The 17,209-nt window shown below is 44.9% G+C and overlaps 1 protein-coding gene across 2 annotated transcripts; it reads right to left on the bottom strand.

Moving 5' to 3' along the window:
• Positions 1-117: 117 nt before the first annotated feature.
• On the bottom strand, positions 118-16,856 carry SMPD4 (sphingomyelin phosphodiesterase 4). 2 transcript variants are annotated; one of them, XM_036393297.2, is made up of 19 exons: positions 16,757-16,856; positions 16,063-16,149; positions 15,264-15,406; positions 15,031-15,106; positions 14,069-14,177; positions 13,412-13,464; positions 12,721-12,872; positions 12,253-12,385; positions 11,571-11,642; positions 8,103-8,192; positions 5,704-5,849; positions 5,175-5,265; positions 4,838-4,938; positions 4,370-4,533; positions 3,530-3,735; positions 2,760-2,993; positions 1,956-2,087; positions 1,689-1,817; positions 118-641 (listed from the first exon to the last, which is right to left on the bottom strand). In XM_036393297.2, the coding sequence occupies exons 1-19, from the start codon at positions 16,793-16,795 to the stop codon at positions 315-317; spliced, it is 2,484 nt and encodes an 827-aa protein (XP_036249190.1). In that variant the 5' UTR covers positions 16,796-16,856; the 3' UTR covers positions 118-314. The 2 variants fall into 2 exon arrangements, with proteins under 2 accessions (XP_036249190.1, XP_036249191.1); XM_036393298.2 differs by lacking the exon at positions 8,103-8,192 and having other exon boundaries at positions 16,757-16,810.
• Between the last annotated feature and the right edge of the window lie 353 nt (positions 16,857-17,209).

The raw sequence follows: 17,209 nt of genomic DNA, 5'->3' as shown, positions 1-17,209 counted from the left end.
GAAGAACTGGTCAAGAGCTCAGTGATGGGATGCACCTGTGGCATGACTGCAGGTTTATAAATACTCATGGCTCATTCTTCCCCCCTCAAAAACAAAAAACCCAAACAACATATTCACTCGAGTCTACAGGAAGACTTTTATAAAAATAAAATTTACATTGATTATCTCTACAAGGCCACATCAATGTTTATAAAACTCCGTTAACTTTAGTATTAAAAATATTTTAGGAAGAGCTGATATAATTAAAACATTTTAGTCATGGAATCTCAGGCTCATCCTTAAAACATTTATTTCTAGAAGCCAGGAAGAGGAAACTAGTGTTCATGTGGTTTCCATCCTTCGAAGAAAAAAGTCATTATTACAGCATAAAGAAAATATCCAGTGAGGATAATGAATGTGCAGCCAACTGGCCCAACATAAAACCAGGATGCAAGGAAGTAGATCATCAGCAAAGAGATCAGAGTCCTGTAGCTGGCCAGAAACCTCAGGCTGATCCTGGGTCCCCAGTTCTGGCTCGTTCTGTCCCTCACCACGGGGCTGTACCTGATTTTCTGTATGAGCTGGGGGTTGGTCAGGTGATAGCGACACAGTCTGCCAACAAAATCATCCCTGGAGCAAAGCACTTCCATCTGATCAGCAAACTGAGGAAAGAGGCATTTAAAAGTTAGTGTCCTTCTGCAAATGCTGTCATAAAGTAACTTATTTTATGATTTTCTTAGTATAGAGAGTGAGGATTATAGGGATCAAACTGCACTTTTAAACAGCAGAAATGGCTTAGGTGTGAAAACACAAGGCAAGTGTGCACTAAGAAAAGAATTTACTTTTCCTGTTTAGAAGCATTCACTCTGCATGTTACTCCCCTGCTGATCAACCATGAGTCCCCTAATAAATCACAATGCAATGCTTTGTGTAGGAAAAGCAGAATTACAGGCAGAGAAGCAGGCCTCTACTACTAGAAAATACCCATCTAGCCCACAGTGAAGATGGAGTAAGAACAAACCAAGTATCCCACAGGTACAGGTGACGTAGAACAGGAATGTGCAGGGGGAAGGCCAGGAGGAGGAGGAGGAGCAGGAGCAGGAGGAGCAGGAGGAGCAGGAGCAGGAGGAGCAGGAGGAGCAGGAGCAGGAGCAGGAGGAGCAGGAGCAGGAGGAGGAGCAGGAGCAGCAGGAGGAGCAGGAGGAAGCGGAGCAGGAGGAGCAGGAGCAGGAGGAGCAGGAGGAGCAGGAGGAGCAGGAGGAGCAGGAGGAGCAGGAGGAGGAGGAGGAGGAGGAGGAGGAGCAGGAGCAGGAGGAGCAGGAGGAGCAGGAGGAGCAGGAGGAGCAGGAGGAGCAGGAGGAGCAGGAGGAGGAGCAGGAGGAGCAGGAGCAGGAGGAAGAGGAGCAGGAGGAGCAGGAGGAGCAGGAGGAGCAGGAGCAGGAGGAGCAGGAGGAGCAGGAGGAGCAGGAGGAGCAGGAGGAGCAGGAGGAGCAGGAGCAGGAGCAGGAGCAGGAGCAGGAGCAGGAGGAGCAGGAGGAGCAGGAGGAGCAGGAGGAGCAGGAGCAGGAGGAGGAGCAGGAGGAGGAGCAGGAGCAGGAGGAGCAGGAGGAGCAGGAGCAGGAGGAGGAGGAGGAGGAGGAGCAGGAGCAGGAGGAAGAGGAGCAGGAGCAGGAGGAGCAGCAGGAGCAGGAGGTCAGTGCTGTGCTCACCCTCTCGTTGAGTGCCGAGGACAGGCGGAACAGCAGCCGCACCAGAGCTGCGTTCTCGTAGCTGCGGATGGGCTGGAGCTCAGTGTCCCCCTGGTACTGCAGCTCAAACCTTCGTAAGCCATTTATGATCTAGCAAGGGGAAAAGCAACACCTCATCCTGCAGCTCCCACCTGAACCAGCTTTGAACTGGCACCTCCCTTAGCCCCAGGGAAATTGCATTTCTCTTGTATTTTCAAGAACAGCCCAGGCAGTGGGCTTTTCTCTCACCTGGTACCTGCCAAGGGGTGTGAGGATGAGGCCATTCTCACTGGCAATGCAATCTGGAAGTTGTTTCTTTCCATTCTCATCTTGAGCTGTCCCACACTTCATCATCATCTGGGTCAGCTGGGCTTCACTCAGCTACACAAGAATATCACAGTTCTAAAGCAGGTGTTTGATCCACCCCTATTTAATTTATTTCTCACTTCACAAACTCATTAGCCTTGGAAGTTTTTGACAGCCAGCTCAGATACCAAGAACTGCTTAAGAGCACCTCAGACATTAAAATGACATAAACCTCTCCAGATTTGTTTGTTCTTGTCCAATTCTAGATTACTGCTATGGTTTGTATCCCCCTTAGCCCCCAAGGAGTATCAAAGAGCTGTCTCCTAGGGCAATTCTGTACAAGGGAGTGTGGCTGAGAGAAATTCATCTGTTATTTTTAAGTTTAACAGTTCATCCATAGCTGCAGTTGTATTTTTACAGCTCTACATTTAGAAGACACAGGAGAGTTTTTAAAATTGCCTGTTTGGAAACAAGAGGACAGCCTTGGTATAAACAGGTTTGGTATAAATTATACAGTCCAAAAGAGTCATCACTTAAAGTGGGTTTGATACTTAAAAATTCATAACACTTAATTCCATCTACATTGAAAATGGGTTTTGAAGCAGGCAAATTGAGAAGATGTTAGAATTTACTAGCAAGGTCTCTGGACAGCTTTGTGACCCCACACAGTATAAGAGACACAGATGTACATTTGACAAATCCTGACTCTTGTTCTTGCTGCCAAGTTCTTAGAAAGATGTTACTTACCTTAAAGATCTGGCACAAATATTCCAGTGCCTTCTCTAAATATTCATCTGTTTTTTTGATGCTGTCCTGCCCAATTTCATCAAGGTCATTGCCTGTGTAGGAGCCATTCACCTCAGATGGTGTGAATCTAAACCACGAGAAGAAGGACTGGCTGGCCATGGTCTCTGCAGAATGGTCTGATATGGACTTTGCTGTCTGCTGTGCCTGACAAATTAACTGGGCCAGTTTTAACACCTAAAACAAAGACCAAAAATTGTGTGGGACAAAGATAAAGGTCTACTAAGCATCAATACATGGATAAAACTGTTCCTTGACAGCTGAAAGTGAGAGCAATCCAGGCAAACTGACTCCCTTAGTGCATATGGATTTGTGCTGTTAGCTGGATTTCCAATAGGGCAGAGGCAGTTCTGTTGGAGCATTTAAGAAACCTCAGAGCTGCTTAGGTTCTTCAGCTGCTTTTTTTCTTTTTCCTGCTGCTTTTGTCTGAGTTGCTGGTAGGTACTGATCAACCAGAAGATCACAGTAAGCATGTTTGAGAGGAAATACCATATCCTGCTCCAAGGCAGCAAGCTGTTACATGAACTTACTATTTATCAAAGAGAAGCAGATTTGTACAGCTGTGGGTCCAGAAGAAAACTAAAATTAGGAGACTAAATTATTCAGGAATGCAGGGTGTCAAGTTTTCTACTTCTAACTTCTGATATGGATGCTCAGCACTGAGGAACATCTGTCACAGCAGAAAGGCAGGTGCAAAGGAGCTTGTTGCTTACCAAATTCCTGACTTCTGTGCCAAACATCTGTTTATACTGGAAATCCTGTCCTTCCAGGCTGTAAACATGACTCTTCACCTTAAATGAGGCATCTGTAACAGCTGGAGACCGTGATGACAAAAAACTCCCACCAAGAGTGGGGCTCATAAAAAGTCGGTGTTGCCGGTGGGGAATCACAAGTTCTGGCTCCAGGAATAACTGTTCTCCTGGAATTCCAAAAAAGCACTCAAGATAATGGTGCATAATATTGGTCTTGCTGGGGAAGGTCCAGCTGCCTTAAAGCTGCTGGGCAAGTTTATTTAGAGAGAGAGTTCTAAGGGGAAGGAGGCCTTAATTAGTGCTCATTATTTACCTCTCTCTGCCCAGAGCAGGAAATGTCAGCATGCATTTAATGCAGACCATACAAAGCAGCATTTTAAATTTGTAACATTTTTCAACAAAAGGCAGTGGAGAAACATACTTCAGACATTGATACTTGTGAAATCTCACCACTCCCAAATTCACTATGTCCTAATTATCCTGAAATGCATGCATGACTCTTTTACTAAGTAAAGAGACTTTCAGAGATATATAAAGTTTAAATCCTGAAGTATATAATTAAGTAATACAAGTGTAAGAAAAACTGACAATTGTAATTGGGCTCTTTATCCTTTAAAGATAAATTGTGAAATGCGATCTGTGTTGATTAGAAGAGACCAATTGACAAACATTAGTGAAGACAGATTGTGAATGGCAAATAGCATGAAAAATGGGAGAGAAGTGCAGCTCTGCTAATGAGATGTAACTATTGTGAGGAAAGATTGAGACAGGACAACACAAGATGTCAAAATATCCTTTTACCTTTCAGGATCATTTCAGCTAGATTGGGCTGAGCAAAGACCTTAGCTACTCGGAACACCATGAGGGCATTTTTTGGACTGACCAAGTCTGTCCGAAGAGCTCTGTTGAGAAATCCCACAAACAGCTTGGTGTACATGAGCAGGTTCTCTTGAATGAAGGCAGCCCTGTCAAAGTGAGCACAGGATTTGTGAGTACAGCTGTTTAAAGAACTGTTATTTTGTCTTCTACCAAATAAGGCACTAAGGGAATGTTTTATACTGTCTCTGGAAAGATGGTCAATTTACACTGAGACAAAAGAATACTTTCAAAACAAAAACTAGCGTTCTAAGAAATCATTCTCTAGTCTCATAACTAAGGAATAACTGAGGAATTTAACTCAGGTTGGTGCATAGTTCCTGAAATCCTGCTGTTTTACTCAGGATCTCCTTGAGGTTTGGCTCAGATCAGTCCCAGCTGCTCCCCTCTCACCATTTCTCTGAGACGCTGCGAGGCAAAGGCTCCGTGCTCTGCGGGGGCTTCTCGGGCGCGTACCTCCAGGGCTGCAGGTAACTCAGCCACATCTCAAGAACCTGGGCAAAGTCACACATAAACCCCCATGAGAGCCAGGACTTTATTGGAAAGGGAAGCAGGACGGGCTTTTTGGTAATTTTGTTATTTGTTATATAAAGAATTCTACTGGTCTAGAAAAGGAGATGACCAAGAAACAACAAAGACCAATAAACAGCTGCTGAACAGCAGTAACTAGTTCTAGTAACTAATAACTAGTTCTGTTGAGTACAGACTAAGTGGAGAAGCAAGTACATACTGCTCTGAAGGAGGCATCCAGAGGCCAGTGGCCAAAACAGTGCTGCAAAAAGATATAAAGCTTCTCCTGGACAAACCGAGGAATCACGACCCTGCAAAGAGATTTGAAGACAGTCACGTGTATAAACTGGCTGCAAACTTTAAAAACTAAACACCCAACCCAACACACTTCCACAAATGCAAATAGAGAAAGAACTGAGCAAAATTTGTTCCTTTTTAACTGAAACTACTTCAAGCCATTGAATTTCAACTCAAATTATTAAATACCAAATAGTAAACTAATTTTGGCCAGAATCCTCTGGTAGCATTTTCTTTTCTCTATAGACTGGTGCAATAGCTGCTGCTGAAGATGCCCTCCCTCAGAGGATGTGAGAAACATAATCCATTAGCTCTCATATACCTTTAATAACATACTTCTGTATTTAGCATCCAAACAGCCTAATTCAACCTCTCAAAGAAAGCTGAGATGTTCATGGAGAAAGCTCAGCTTTTCAGTTCTGTACACCTCAGAGACATGCTCCTGTACCAACCTTTTAAACTCCTCCAGTGGGCTGGCTGTGTGGGAGTGGGCTGAAGGGGAGAGAGGCTCTGGTTTCAGGCTGTTGCTGAAAGCATGCAGATGCTTCACAAGCAGTCTTACCACTAGCACATGCTCTTCAGTGGGCTTGAATGACTCCTGGATTCAAAGTAAAAGAGAGGCACCTAATGAGTGTCATTTGCTAAGTCCAGGGAATTCAGGAAAATTATATTCTCAGATCAAAATACAGGAAATGCTCTTTTCCTTCTAGGTTCTTCACCATAGTTTGGTGCCACCTGATTTTGGACAGGTTTGCTCCCCAGGACAAGCTGCATCAATCTTCTGCCATCAGTTCACTAAGAAACAGCAGCAAATTTGGATTGTAAGAAAAGTTATCTACAGTACTCTAATGCACTGAATTTTGGGCTAGCTTTAAAGAACAGAATAACTGGTAGATTTTGACTTACCCTTTATTGAAAAAAGAACATTCAGCCTTTCATTATGGCTACAAGTTCCTTGCTGCAGAAGCACAGCAGGTCCTTTGCTTATACCCATGGCTGGCTGTACTGAGTTCTCCTTCCTATGCTGGTACTCAGCGGCCTTACAGGAGAGAACAATCCTGGACAGTTACAGTAAGAACAGGACCTGGTTTAAGCCCTGTGAGATCCTGTTGGTTCCAACACCCTCAGGGGAGAACAGCCTGTGTGGGAGCAGCACCAGGAGTGATGGTGAGCCACAGTGATGTTACTCCTAAGAAGGGAGTGTGTGACACAGCAGGGAGGTGAATGAGGCACAGAAGTGCTGCTTCAAAGCACCAACTCCTTTGCTACTAAGAGTACTGAACTAATACCAATCCACCACTGAAGGCAGATTTTTGAGGTTGTATTCTGTTTCACAAAAGTTGAGAAGAATAATGTACATGAAATGTAAGTTACAGCTGCAAATATAATGGAAAGTGCTGGAAAGGTGTATGGGATTAGCTGCAAGAAGTTTCCAGTGCTTGAGGCAGGGAGGGAGTGTCTGTGTCTGTGTCCTCTCTCAGCAATGCCTGAGGCACAGCAGATGCCTTTTTACACTCTCTGAGATTCTGAACACACTGGGACATTCACTCCAGGCTCCATGACAGACACAGCCCTGCAGTGCAGCCAGGCCTGGGACTGGTTAAACCTTTACCACTTCTAATGAAGGCTGGGCTTGTTTTTGCCAGCTCCAACTCGTATCAGCACATTTCCAACACTCCTGGTGAGTTTATGCAAGAAGGTAGAACTCCAAGAAGTTGTGTGGTCCTTGGAGTTTGGACCAGGATCTCCACAGCAATTAGAGAGGCTCAGTACTCTGCTACAGGCCTTGAACAGGTGCAATTTTAAAAACCCCAAGTCCCCCCTGAAGGTACCTTTGGAACTTACAAAACCACCCTATTTCAATACATCATTTTGGGTGATGTTAGTAGTTTCTCCACATAGCAGCTCTTACAATTTCCTCTTAGCCTGGATCACCACCATTATCAATGTCATTGGTTTAAAAACTACTTTTCCCCAAAAGGGTTTTTGTTGTCAAACCTTTTTGTACAGGATGGATGTGTGCCATTGTTAACTCTTAATACAGTAATTAAATGAATATAACAGTAAAAAAGATTTAAAGTAGTACTTTCTGTGTTCCTTTCTAAACAGCACCTTGAGATATCATAGCACTTAATTAAAACAAAACAAAAAAAGGATTAAAGAGCAGGGAAATGCCATGTAGTGCTAAAGAGCTTTATAGTACATAAGCTCAACCCTCCCCATTCCCAAAATGAAGACCCAATGAATAAAGGGCTGAAGTAGGAAAAGAGGAATCAGCAATCTGTTCCACCAGGAATGTTTCTGCATGCACATTTCCTGAACAATCTGCAAATGTACCACTTGTGCTTTTGCAAAAGTGGACAGCCAAACTGACATTGCCACCACAAATTTAGTATTATCCAATGACATTTCCTTGGCTAAAAACCCCCAGATGTTACCTACCTTAATCTGGGTGACAGCCATGCAAATTCTGATCTTTTCTTCCACGCAAGGTTTGCTTAAATGACTACTGAGTGAGAGGCAGAAATCTGCCATTGGTGGAGACAGCTTTGGTGCCAAAAAACAGCATAGCTGGTAAGTCTTAAATTGCAAAAATGCATTTCTAGAAATCCAGTTTCCAATCAGTCCTCATAACATGCTAGAGTTTAACTCTTTTCTCCATCACCTTTGCTAACATCTCTCAGTATCTGTTTCACTGAACAATTTGGTGAATTTCAATGCAACGTTGCCAAATTATAAAACCACACCTTGGCAGAAGGAGCTGCTGTACAGCCAGCACCAATACACTTGGCAGATTATATGATGGAACAAGATTCTTAAAAAAGGAAACCAAATGAAAAGATGGTAATACTTGGTATGCGTGGAGGGCCTGGTAGCTGGATTGGGCAGGACTACCGTGGTGTTTACTGGAGATACTGAGTCGGTAGTGGAGAACCTCCAGCTGAGACAACAGAAACAAAAAGGAAGGGGGGAGGGAAAAAAGGAGAGAAGAGAGCAAGAGAAAAAAAAAAGTGAGAATGAGCCCAAGGAAGAAGGGTGGGGGGAAAAATGAACATCACAAATACAGTCAGGGACAACATATCACAATAACAACTGCAGCCACAGTATCCTCTTTTTTCTGGTGTTCAGTGGATTGATTCATAGTGTTTCTTATCCTTTGTCAACTTGGAAAAACAACTGGGAGCAAGTATCAAAAAATTGGCTGTTCTCTTTGCTGAGCTCAGAGCAAGGACTGGGGGATGTGAAACTTTTGCCAAATAAATTCCCCATTTCAGAAGTGAATTGAACTGCAGCAACAAGGATTTACACACTGTCTATTAAAAATGGAGTAAGAGAGCAATATTCTGCAAGCTTTTCTACATCTGTTTTGAAAACTTTGTCGTTTCTTCCTGTTCTGCTGGAGAAGCACAGTTTGTATGTGGAAGAAGTTCAAATTGAACTTTCCTGTCCAGAGAAATCCTGTGTATTCTCTCTACTTAAAGGCCATTTGGGAAGGCTGCAGTTCCTGTGAATTTCCTCAAAAAAGGAAATTACTTTTGCTGTTAGGGAAACATTACACATCTAAAAAGGCAAAGACATACCTAGCACAGGAATGCTGATGCAAAAGTCACCTTGCCATAACACTGAAGTCTCTGCAAGCCTCAGTCAGATCCCTCCTTGAAGGAACAACCTGACCAGCATTTTCTGACTGTAACAGTGAAGAGGATACTGTAGCAACAGTGACACACATGTATGAAATTAATGAAAAAACATAAAACAAAAAATGTACACTACACAGACCCCAATGACTGTTGTCAGGCATCTAAACTAACTCTCCAGATCACACCTCTGCTGTCTTTCAACAGCCTCTAGCCCATCTCCTCTGCTGACAGTTTGGCAGCTTTTGGTTCCACACCCTTGGAGTGGCAGGATGGCTCCTGCAGGCTCCCCAAGAGCTTGGGCAGATTGTCTGCTTCCAAACTGACTCCCTGCCACAGGAACCTGCAACCCCCTGGATTTTCATGGGTGTTCCACATGCAGTGCTGGGGGCTGAACACCTGGCATTGGAAGGTCAGGAAGCATGACATAAAGTTTGATCAAACTACTTCTTTTTAAGTGTTTCTTGTGGTAACAGCAGAAGGGAATAGGAAAAAAAGCTGCTGCACACTTGGACTCTAGATCATCAGAGAGAGAAAAAACAAACAGACAAAAGAATTGGAAAATAGTTGAATTAAAAGGGAAAACAATGACAGCATAGCAAATGGCATCAACCTCAGGCTCACAGCAGACCCAAGAAGATTTCAAAGCTGTAATGTGTATCTTCTCAAAAGAAATTGTTTACTATTCATTCCCATTCCACTGCCTTCTACTTACAAAGGGAAGTCTGTGATGACATTACCAAGGCTTAAGGAAAAATCTATGACTCTCCTTCTCAAGGAAGTTACTTATCTGAGATCTCTTTGGCCCATGAAAGCAAACAAATCTGGCTGCTGGACAAAGAGCGAGCAAGTTCTACAGAACCTCATCCCACCTTCCAAAACAGACATGCAGCCATTGCAAAACACTGATGGTCAAACAGCTCTAGCTGCAGCACTGAATGGTCACTGATTACCCTTCCTCCCAAACCCACAGAAGGCTAAATGCAATCAAGTGAACTTGCAGAATTATCAATAATTTTAAGAATAAGGAATAGGGCCATCTTGGGTTTCCAGTCAAGGTCTTTAATGCTTGTGTTAAAACAGAACTTCCACTTTTGGATGTTCTACTTCCTCATCTGAGGAACTACAAGGCAGACTGCTCTCCCCAGCCCACCCAGGCTACAAAGCTCAGGCTAATGAACAGTCCTGCCCCCAGCTGATCTGGAACCTTTCCTCAGTCCTGCAGGAGAGATCCTTCATCCATTCACGTATCTCATGGGGAATTCCAGTCCCCCATTCCACTGTTCCACCCCCCCAAAGAGGAAGACTTCCTATTTTACGTGTTCATGATTACTTCCCATCAAAAATGAAACTAAAATACCATCAGGGAGTTATGGCCTCAGGCTGTGGCTCAACACACCTTGTGGAGGATCCTGAAGTGCTGATTTCAGAGAACTGTAAGCTCTACCTAGGCCCTACTCCACCATAAGGTGCAGAGGCATTGTCTGCAACTGCTGCTCCCTAGTGCTAGAAGAAAGCATCTGAAATACAGAGGGTGAACAGAGGAGAGAAGTTTAAAGCAATCATCATTTCTGGCCTAAGCACAGCGCTTGATGCACAGAGACTGGACAGACAGACAGACCAAAGGTACTTCAAGCAAAGCCTTTCCATCACAGGTGCACAGCCATGCTGCTGGGAGTCCCAAGTGGAGACTTTGCAACATTAGTGAGTTTGCATTTTGACCTCAACTTTGACAATAAAAGACAAACCCCATCACATTTCAGCTCTCCAATGTTTTTCCCTAGCAAAATATAAATGTGTTTTATTTCATATCCTGTGGAGTGAAGGATTAGAATTTTTCAGTCAACTCCCATATTGCACTTCCACACAGGAAAAAATCCTGAGTAACTTTTATTATTTCTCTCCCCTTCTATGAAAGTCCCACTGTGACCCAGAGGGAATTCAGAGGATCAGTATTTTCTCCTTCAAATTCCCTTTACAATTATAATGCCTTCAATCTTAGCCTCCCCAACACTTACTTACTTCTTACATGCAGTAGTTTGTTACTGAACAGGCCACCACAAACTGCTTACAACAGTGTATTATCTGAGCAAGAGCTTGTCAGATAATCCAAATTCTGTAGCTACAGAACTGCTTCTGACACCATTATGGTGAAAAGCACATTTTGGAACATGAAACAATAAAAATAGCAGTTTAGAAAGATTTTTTAAAATTTGGATTTAGGCTAAAAATGGTTATGGATGTTCGAAATGACTAATTGGTATTTCAGTAACAGTTGCTATCTCTGCTGGAAATCAATTTTGGCTATTTTTAGCAGTCATGTTGCCCCAGTGGGATTTAACACAATGGTTTTATAGTGGCATCTTCTCAATCATTAGTACTTTGATGTTCAGATTGTTGTGACCATCCCACAAACTCATCTTGAACAAAAAAAAGAAACGAAAACCAGAACAAAACTAACACAACTTCTGCAATGAAGGCAAATCTGGATGACACACTTATTCACAACATTCTTTGTAACTGGATTATCAACTCTGGCACACTTATGTAGATACTCTGATAAGTTATTTCTTTCCTTTGGACCAATACACAAAAATAAATTCTGCACAGAACAGGAGATTTACCCCAAGGTAAGAGCTCAACCACCAGGTGATGTGCACAAGTGCAGCACAAACTATTACCTTGACGTGAGGGGACTGCATTTTCTGATACATTTCCAGTGAGTAATGATGAAGCCACATTTCAACAAAGATCTGCAAAACAAGTATTTTCTCAGCTAGGGAAAGAGAAGCAATCCCACACTGTCAGTCAGAAGATAATATAAGGAAGACCACAGGATATAACTTGAAAACTGAGCTGTACTGGTAAATAGACAGCACCTATTCAAGATGTTCCAGGTTATGCCAATGGCTGAGATGACAAACTCTCAGCACCTGCCAGGCATCAATTGCTCAGCAACATGATAGGAACTTGTTTCAGAATAATTGCTAAATCCAGATTTTCTTTTCCTTCCCTTGATAATGAACAAAACCAACCTGGCTGCGTTTAATCTTTGCTTTTGCATAGAGTATAGAACTGGTGTAAGATTTAAAAAAGAAAATCAGATGCAGAAACTTTTCCAGAAAAAAATACTCAAATGCCTGAGATCAGTTGTTAGATCCTTAGTCTAAGAAAAGGTATTAAGTGCCTTTCCAAGCTAGAACTGAACAGCCTCACAGTGGTTCTTCGCTGCATTAACAGGAAGCAACAGCTGCACTGCTCAATTCCAAAACCAAGCTAAAGCAAACTGGCCAACCTGCCTCTGCTTTAACAAGAAGAGATCCCTCAGTGAGCAGGGCATTTCCTTCCTTAAATGCCAGGTACCTGAAGCAGTGTTTCTGATCTCCAGATCTCCTGGGAGGCTGGGTCAGCGTTCACAGAGGGCTGGTGGGCAATGTGCCTCTTCAGCAGGCTGGTGTGGTGCATGCCATAGGAGGAGAAAGGCACTGCTGGGGACCTGGAGGACAAATGCATGGAATGACACAAGTCAGGAGGGCTTGGTGCAGCACAGGGGGATGGAGGGATGTATCACTGCTTTGAATCAGTATTTTATACACTTTAAAACAGTCTTTCAAACTGTATAATTGATTACACATTTCAAACTTCTGCAACTTCCTGTAATTACCAATTACTTCAACTCTAACCATAACCAAACACTGCACCACTGTTCCTATGTAATAAGATCACACACAGATCAAGTGTGGAGGTGTTTCTATAGTTTGGTTTTGTTCCAACAAGCCATATTTTGCCTGCACTGTTCCCACAATTTTCCCCTGACACTGGAGCCATTACCTGGGAGTAGGGGAAGGGATGGCTCCCCCAGGGTTTGAAGAAGGTGGGGGAAGGACACTTCCCTCTGTGGGCAGGAAACACTTGAGGTACGTGTCCACCAGGATGAAATAAGCACTGTTGGAAGGGCTGACGTGATGGGTGACAGGTGAGTTCTGCAAGAGACACACAGGTGTACCTGGGCTTAAACACTGCTGCTTTAAACCAGTGCTGGGGGGTGATGTCAGACCCCCTCAGCATAAAAAAGCAGAAGCCCAGTGTTAGAAAGGGTGAACTGGCAGCAAAGAGCCCTGGGAGCAAAGGAAAAGGAGCTGTGACAGAAGGGCTGCTGCAGCAATGACTGTAACCAAGCAGAAGAGAGGTAACAACAGGCAGAGGAACCAAAAACCACAGCCCACAGCAGCAAGCTGTGGCTCTGACTGTAGAGAAACCCTCACTGGCTACAGGGGGACAGAAACCATTTGGAACCCACTGCCTGCTCCTTGCTGCCATGACTGCTTACTGGTGAATCCAGGGTGGGTCTTTTGTTTAGTATCCAGTCTTGGATCACCAAGTGAACCAAAGCAATAACAAATTCCAACAGAACAGATGAAACTGCTGTTCATTTAGCTACACAGCACCCCAGCAGGCTCTTAAGAGAATTATGGAGAAAGGCCAATACTATTTTAAGGGGAAAAATGTGAAAGGTACTTACCTTCTGTGTAATCAAACTGATTGCAAAGTAAAACATGTAATATTCAAATGGATCTGGAAGAAGAGAGTTAAGGATCACATAATAAAAGCAGGTACAGCTGTTGGATATTGGGAGATGCTGAATAAACACTACATTTGTAATTTGTCAATGCTAAAGTACATTGCTAGAGCTTTTGAGCAAATTCAGCCTTGGCTTCTTGCTCTCCAGCTGGCTGAAACATTGGTGATTGAGGGGTTCTCTGTGTGACAAAGTGTTCTGTGCTACTCTTGGCACATCTGACTACTTCAAACTGAAACCAGCACAGCTCCAGCTACACTGCTTCCAAAATTCTCCAGCTGCAAAGTGAACGTGCCCTTTTCCTACTATATTGCATAAACTACAAGCAGTTACAAAAACAAGAATTGTGAAATACAGCCTCTGCTGAGAAACACTGGGAATTTTGTTGTTGACTTGATTAAGGCCAGAAATTCCTCCAAGAAGGGTTGACAAGAGGACACGTTTATTTTAAATTGTAATCTAAACATTTTTAATCAGCCCAAACTCTTCAGCATGACCAGGATTTACCCCACACTGATAAGAAATGTTTAACAGAAACACTCATGATCTCTCAGTTTTAGATATTTTAAAAAATAAGATACTCAACAATTAAAAGGATACTAAGAGCCAAATTCAAACCCAAACCACCAGATGAAGGAAACTGGACTTTGTTGTGGTATAAAGAGCACTCTGGGAGAACCTGCTCTTGTATTGAAGCCTTCACAGGGCCCTGAAAGAGAGAGTAATGGAATATTAATCTGGCTCCTCAGCATATTGCAAAGTATGATTTCAGATGGTGAGATTCTGCATTCTGGGCTGATCTCTACATTCAGCTCAGTGATTTTATTGCATTGCAGCAGTTCTGTGTCCAAATGCAGTGTTGAACAGGGAAAGTTGAAAACTCTCAACTTTCTCTCTGAAAATGAGTATTCAGTATTTTTTAAATTTAAATTCAGTATTTTTTTAAAAAGCCTTCACAGTAACTTTCCCAGTTGAAGTGGGAGCAGCAGAGTATTGCTGTTTGGCTGCTGGTTTTGTCAGGTAACTGAGCTGTGGACCAGCAATTATCGTACAGTTAAATGAGGTTTCCTTTTGTCAAAGCCTGTAGGACTATCTGAACCAATTTCTAGACAGTATGTAGGTGGTAGCAAGAAACACAGCAAAACAACTCTGCAGATGAACACTTCTGCTGGAAATGTGACACTTCACATCCAGGAGAGCAGTCAGACTTCAAACACACAGGCACACACACAGGCTCTGTGATAAACTTAGAAAACTACTTTCAATCCTGCAACTACCAGTAACCAACAACTCTCTCTGGGGACAGAGTAAGAATCACAGTGCAGCTTTCTTGGCTGAACACACACATCCAGCTGCTGAGAACCACAATCTCCTAGAGATTTTATGGCTGGGACTCTCCTCCTCCACTCAAGAGCCATTTCAAGAAATGGGGTCTGCTCCTAACCTGGAGCACTGAGGCCACACTTTGGCCTACACTGAAATGTAAGTACAAAGTGCATGCCAAGTTCCAACAGCTGCCACAACAACTACATTCCCTTGTTACAAACTAGTCAGTTACTCACTGGAAGATATGAGACTGGGAAATCATATCTGTACTCTTCTGCTTGGAGTTTGTAAACCAGCTTCATCATTGGGCCACTGCAAACAAGCATCAGAAAGGGAATCCCATGGTGAATAAAAACCCCTCTGTTGCCTCACTTCTGTGAGCTTAGCTTTGCACAGTGGAAAAAGGCCAAACACTGGTCATTTGTTCACCAATTCATTTCTTAATCTGTGCTGAAATTAATGAGTTCACCTGGGATCCAGGAAATCCAAAGCCACAGAATATTCATTAGGGTTTGTTCTTCCCTGCAGGCAGCGAAGGTTCCAGCCCACGATGATGCCATCCAGGCTGCCAAAAATGCTCTCCACCAGCCATGGGAAGATGCCATGGAGTTCCTGCAGGGAAAACAGACAAAAAGAATTCATGTGCACAATTCCTCACTTGGACAATCTCTCCTCACTTGGACAATCTCTCCTGCATGTACTAGAACACACAGAGATATGTCAGCCTTTATTTATGGCTGTTTCTGGGTTATCACTGGGCAGATCATCCATTCAAAACATTGCACTACAGCATGGCAAAAATGGGACACCTATCCTGATTTCTGATCCTACTGAAGTTACAACAATGCTCATCAGCATCACTTGCAGTTATTTGCCACATTTTAAAAACAAGTTTTCTTTGTAAACTGAGGCTGAAAAGTATTAATAAAGGGTGGTGAAATGAAACAACCCTTATGACTAGGAAAGGTTCTTAATTCTTGGCCACACTGCATTCCCACTGCTTCAATGGAGGTCCCCAAAACCCAGAATCACAGAATCAGTTAGGATGGAAAAGAGCTGAGATCATCGAGTCCATCCTGTGACCAGACACCACCGAGTCAACCAGACCCTGGCACTGAGTGCCACTTCCCTGAGCACCTCCCTGGGCAGCCCGTTCCAGACAGATTGTCTTGATAAGACAGAGAGGAACAATCTAAGCAGTAATATAAAAACCAGTTTCCCTGAATCATGCCAAGCAGGGAGGTTCTGGAGAGGCAGGGGCTGCTCACCTTGGCAGGCAGCTCCTCGATGATGGTCTCCAGATCGCGGCACCTCTGCGCGAAGGGTTTATTGACACAATCTGCCTTCAGCGTGGCCTGGTACAAACCACACAGGAAATGCGATCACGGCTGCCGGGCCGGGCAGGACAGCACTCACCGCGGCAATCCCCCTCAGCATTCCCTCAGGACAGCACTCACCGCCACAATCCCCCCTCAGCATTCCCTCGGGACAGCACTCACCGCCACAATCCCCCCTCAGCATTCCTTCAGGACAGCACTCACCGCAGCCATGACCGCCACAATCCCCCCTCAGCATTCCTTCAGGACAGCACTCACCGCAGCCATGACCGCCACAATCCCCCCTCAGCATTCCTTCAGGACAGCACTCACCGCGGCAATCCCCCTTCAGCATTCCCTCGGGACAGCACTCACCGCGGCAATCCCCCCTCAGCATTCCTTCAGGACAGCACTCACCGCAGCCATGACCGCCACAATCCCCCCTCAGCATTCCCTCGGGACAGCACTCACCGCGGCCACGACCGCGCAATCCCCCCTCAGCATTCCCGCCACACCCGAGGCTGCAGCGGCCGGGACAGCACAGCAGCTCCATGCACCGAGACACCGCTGAGTGCCCGCCCGGCCCGGCCCGTTCCCGAAGCATTCCCCCAGCAGGAGGAGGAGGAGGCCGTGTCCTCACACCCACCAGCAGGAAGCTGGGCTGCTGCAGGTGCGGCCCGGCCATGCCGCCGCTCCGCTCCCGGCCCTCAGCGCCCTCAGCGCGGACCCCGCTCGCTCCCCGCGCCCGCGCGGCCCTTGCGCGTCACGGCCCGCGCGGATGACGTCACGGCGGCGTTGCCATGGAGACGGCCCGCGCTGAGGGCGGGCAGGGCCGCGGCCATGGCAGAGCCGGGGAATGGCCCGAGCTGGGAGCGCCCCTCAGGGATCACCGAGGGCACCCAGCATTCCCAGCCTGTGCCCTGTCTATCTGAGGGAGTTATCCAAACACTCCTTGAACTATGCCAGCTTTGCCCTGGGGAGCCTCTTCCAGTGCTCTGCCACCCTCTGGGTAAGAACCTTTTCCCGGTACCCAGCCTAAACTCCCCTGACTCAGCTTTGTGCCATTTCCTCGAGTTCTGTCCCTGGTCACCAGAGATGG

Source organism: Molothrus ater, chromosome 18, assembly GCF_012460135.2.
Source record: "Molothrus ater isolate BHLD 08-10-18 breed brown headed cowbird chromosome 18, BPBGC_Mater_1.1, whole genome shotgun sequence".
NCBI classification, from domain to species: Eukaryota; Metazoa; Chordata; class Aves; order Passeriformes; family Icteridae; genus Molothrus; species Molothrus ater.
This window is presented reverse-complemented; position numbering and strand designations above follow the sequence as displayed.